Below are 4,918 nucleotides of genomic sequence, written 5' to 3'. Positions count from 1 at the left end.
ACCTCGCACTTTTCCGGGTTAAATTCCATTTGCCACTGTTCCGCCCATCTGACCAACCCATCGATATCGTCCTGCAGACTGAGGCTATCCTCCGCACTATTTACCACCCTACCAATCTTTGTATTATCAGCGAACTTACTGATCATACCTTTTACATTCATATCCAAGTCGTTAATGTCGACCACAAACAGCAAGGGACCCAGCACCGATCCCTGTGGTACCCCACTGGCCACAGGCTTCCAGTCACAAAAACAACCTTCGACCATCACCCTCTGCCTTCTGCCACTAAGCCAGTTTTGTATCCAAAGTGCCAAGTCACCCTGGATTCCATGGGCTCGTACCTTCTTGACCAGTCTCCTGTGGGGGACTTTATCGAAGGCCTTACTGAAATCCATGTATACCACATCCACTGCGTTACCCTCATCCACACGCCTAGTCACCCCCTCAAAAAATTCAATCAAATTAGTCAGACATGATCTTCCCTTGACAAAGCCATGTTGACTATCCCTGATTAATCCTTGCTTCTCCAAGTGGAGACTAATTTTGTTCTTCAGAATTTTTTCCAATAATTTTCCTACCACTGATGTTAGGCTCACTGGCCTGTAGTTCCCCGGTTTTTCCCTACTCCCCTTCTTGAATAATGGTATTACATTAGCGGTTCTCCAGTCCTCTGGCACATCCCCTGTGGCCAGAGAGGTTCTGAATATATGTGTTAGAGCCCCCGCAATCTCCTCCTTTGCCTCACACAGTAGCCTGGGATACATTTCGTCCGGGCCTGGGGATTTATCCATATTTAGGCCTGCTAAAACCGCCAATACCTCCTCCCGCTCAATGTTAATATGTTCGAGTGTATCACAGTCCCCCTGCCGTATTTCTATGTCGACATCGTCCTTCTCCATAGTGAAAACAGATGCAAAAAATTCATTTAGACCCCCTCCTACATCTGCCGGCTCCACACACAGATTGCCATTTTTGTCCCTAATGGGCCCTATTTTTTCCCTAGTCATCCTCTTACCCTTAATATACTTATAAAACATCTTAGGATTTTCCTTTATTTTGCTCGCCAGTGTTATTTCATGGCCCCTCCTTGATCTCCTAATTTCTTTTTTAAGTATCCCCCTGCACTTTTTGTACTCCTCTAGGGCTTCCTCCGTCTTTAGCCTTTTGTATCTGCCAAAAGCCCTCCTTTTTTTCCGAATCCATTCTCGTATATCCCCTGACATCCAAGGTTCCCTGGAGTTCTTGGAACCACCCTTGACCTTTACGGGAACACGTTGCCATTGTATGGTCTCAATCTCCCTTCTGAAAGACTCCCATTGCTCCGATGCGGATTTTCCTACAAGCAGCTGATCCCAGTCCATTTTGGCCAGATCCTGCCTTATCCTTTTAAAATCGGCCTTCCCCCAATTTAGAACCTTTATTTCCGGCCCCTCCCTGTCCTTTTCCATGACCACCTTAAATCTCACCGAATTATGGTCACTGTCACCAAAGTGCTCACCTCCTAGCACTTCTTCCACTTGGCCGGCCACATTCCCTAGAATTAGGTCCAGTACCGCCCCCTCTCTTGTAGGACTTTCGACATGCTGGCTCAAAAAGCTCTCCTGGATGCACGTTAAGAATTTTGTACCCTCTAAGCCTTTTACACTCTGAGTATCCCAGTTAATATTGGGGAAGTTGAAATCCCCCAGGATTATTACCCTATTATTTGCACAATTTTCTGAGATTTGCCAACATATCTGTTCCTCGATCTCCCCCTGACTGTTTGGGGGCCTATAGTACACTCCCATCAAAGTGCTTACCCCCTTTTTGTTTTTAAGCTCCACCCATATGGCCTCATTAGAGGAACCTGCTAATATATCATCCCTTCCTATGGCAGTAATTGATTCTTTAATTAATATTGCGACCCCCCCTCCTCTTATACCTCCCCCTCTGTCTCGCCTGAAGATTCTGTACCCCGGAATATTGAGCTGCCAGTCTTGCCCCTCACTCAACCATGTCTCTTTGACAGCAACAATATCATACTCCCATGTGTTTATCAACACCTTCAGTTCATCCACCTTATTCGCAAGACTCCTTGCATTAAAATAGATGCCATCCAGCCCTGCCCTTACATATTTGCCCTGTCTTCCAAGCTGACTTGTTTTTTTCTCTATATTTGGCTGCACATCACCCCCTATTGTAGCTCCACTCTGTATCCCATCACTCTTCTATGATTCAATGATTCAATGAACTCCATTCATTGGTTCAGCCTGGCACTGCTCTTCCACATTAGCTGCTGCTGACGGTTTTCCAGTGACCGCTGCTGATTCCGGGTGTCCGTCCTGCTCTTTTCACCTGCCAATGTCCCGGACTGTTCCCGTTTTCGTTCTTTTCTCCACATTGTATTACTGGTGGCATCTCTCATCTCTGAGTCACAAAGTTGTAGTTCAATACCCATTGCAGTACAAAGCCGATAATTTTTCATAACAGCGCAGAGTTGTAACGAGGGAGCGTGTCGGAAGGGCTTTCTCCGAATGATACCTCATCATCTGCCAGTCCCAATGGGTCAGCTGGTCATTGAAGATCCCAGGTGACTATCAGCAGAAGAACTTGGAGTTATCACTGTCTGCTCGCCAACATTCCCTCCGCAAATTCAGAGATTATCAATTGTCTGTTCACCACTCCGCTGTTTGGGAATCTTTTAGGACAAGCTGACTGTTGCATTTTCCAACAGTGAATGATTTGACAGTAATTCATCGATGAGAGTGATTGGGTCGCCAATGGGACAACATCGGTTTTAAATGCAAGTTTTTTGTTCTTTCTTGCATGTTTCCAGTTTTATTGTCGAGTGTTTTATGATTTATTCTCTGAAATATCTTCTGTAACACATGCACTTTCCCGTCATCTAATCTTCGCATTTATTATGAACTATTTTACTGATTCTTTAATACATGTTCCTTTTCTTACCTATTTGACGTTCCCACGTTGGTTTCAATGGGTTTCTTGTTCCCATTGTGTTTTTATATTAATTCACATGCCGATGTCTTTGGCCTGTCTCATTTTTAATGCGGATGATTATTTTAAACAGAGAAATGGGTATCCAAAGGGTAGGGATCGATTTACTATCAGGATCATGTGTCAACGCTGTAAATTTCACACCTAATTCTGTCAAACGTATGATTTTGTTGGGAGTCGGATCACTAATCTTCCTGTTCTCGCTCGCACACAGACATGTCCTCCCCTTTTTTCTCTTCCAGTTAACTTGGCAGTGATTGTGATCCTGTCCCGAGGAAGGTGCGGTCTCTCCAGATGTCTACCTGGTGTCCATGGCGGTGACGGATCTCCTGGTCATTATCACGGCTGTGACATTAAACCGGATTGTGGGGATTTATTCCCCATTCAGTTTCCTGTCCATCACCCCGGTCTGTAGTCTCAGTTTTGTGTTAATTTATGCAATTAGAGACGGTTCTGTCTGGGTAACGGTCGTGTTCACCTTTGATCGATTTGTAGCCATTTGTTGTCAGGAGATGAAAACAACATATTGCACCGAGAAAACGGCGGCTGTTGTTATTGGAACGGTCTGTGTCCTGAGCTGTTTAAAAAATACTTTCTGGTATTTTATATATGAACCGTTGTATACAATTAACAACATACCCTGGTTCTGCAAGATAAAGTTAATATTTTATACCTCACCTACATGGGCCACATTTGACAGGATTCACCGCATTTTAACCCCTTGCCTCCCATTCATTCTGATTTTATTGCTCAATGCTCTGACCGTCAGGCACATTTTAGCGGCCATTAGAATCCGCAGAAGACTGCAGGTCCGCAGCAAAGTTGAGAATCAGAGTGACCTAGAGATGGAGAGCCGGAGAAAATCCATTGTTTTGCTCTTCTGTATTTCGGGCAGTCTCATCCTGTTATGGTTATTGTTTCTCATAACTTTCCTCTATGTCCGAATTGCTAACGTTAATTATTTCTCAGGTTCTAATTTCGATGAATCAAACTTTATTCTGGAGGAAAGCGGATTCATGCTTCAGCTTTTGAGTTCCTGCATCAACCCATTTATTTATGCAGGGACCCAGAGTAAATTCAGAGAGGAGTTAAAGAATGGAGTGAAATATCCACTGTGGTAAATTGCTAAATTATTTAAATAATGAAAATCCTAAAAACCATCATGATTGGACCTTATATTCCATCCAAAACTCTTCTCGCCCATGTCACACACTGCCTGACATCTCAGATAAACAGTCACTCACACTAAGATCATTTACCAATGTGAAATTACGATTGCTTAATTCAGGGTTGCAATCTGTTATTAATTAGTTTCCAGTTCTCTTGTCGGTGCTGACTCAGGCCTGGTACATTCCCACCAGCCCCGAGGCCCCTCGAGTATCTTCACATTGAGATGGGAGACAGAGAGTCCGAGATCTGTCTGTTGTTAGATGTCAAGTTTTACAGTTTATTAAAGTGACATCAATATCCCTTCTGGCAATGGTTCGGATCTTGTGCACTCTCCGAAATGGGAAGACGTATTGTCCCGACCCATTGTTATCCGCTCACTGAGCACGGCCCCAATGCCATAATTATAGGAACACAGGATTTTCTAGACGCAAAAAGATCAAGTTCCATCTAGTTCGCCTTCGACCTTCCTAGGAGACACATAATACGATGAGAATGGAGTTGTTGACGAGTGTACAACGAGAACTGCGGGTAAAAAAGGCGCTGCGGCTGTTTGTGGTCCTCAAGAGTGTAGCAGATTGCCTTATCTGCATTATCATAGAATCATAGAAAATTTACCGCACAGAAGGAGGCCATTCGGCCCATCGTTTCCGCGCCGACCGAAAATGAGCCACCCAGCCTAATCCCACTTTCCCGCACTTGGTCAGTAGCCCTGCAGGTTACGGCACTTCCAGTGTACATCCAAGTACTTTTTAAA

The 4,918-nt window shown here is 44.4% G+C and overlaps 1 protein-coding gene across 1 annotated transcript; it reads left to right on the top strand.

The window, feature by feature from the left end:
- Window positions 1-3,305: 3,305 nt before the first annotated feature.
- Window positions 3,306-4,115, top strand: LOC137315026 (thyrotropin-releasing hormone receptor-like). Its single transcript, XM_067979982.1, has one exon. The coding sequence runs from the start codon at window positions 3,306-3,308 to the stop codon at window positions 4,113-4,115; it is 810 nt and encodes a 269-aa protein (XP_067836083.1).
- The last annotated feature ends 803 nt before the right edge of the window (window positions 4,116-4,918 follow it).

This window comes from Heptranchias perlo, unplaced genomic scaffold (assembly GCF_035084215.1).
Source record: "Heptranchias perlo isolate sHepPer1 unplaced genomic scaffold, sHepPer1.hap1 HAP1_SCAFFOLD_53, whole genome shotgun sequence".
Classification (NCBI taxonomy): domain Eukaryota; kingdom Metazoa; phylum Chordata; class Chondrichthyes; order Hexanchiformes; family Hexanchidae; genus Heptranchias; species Heptranchias perlo.
This window is presented reverse-complemented; position numbering and strand designations above follow the sequence as displayed.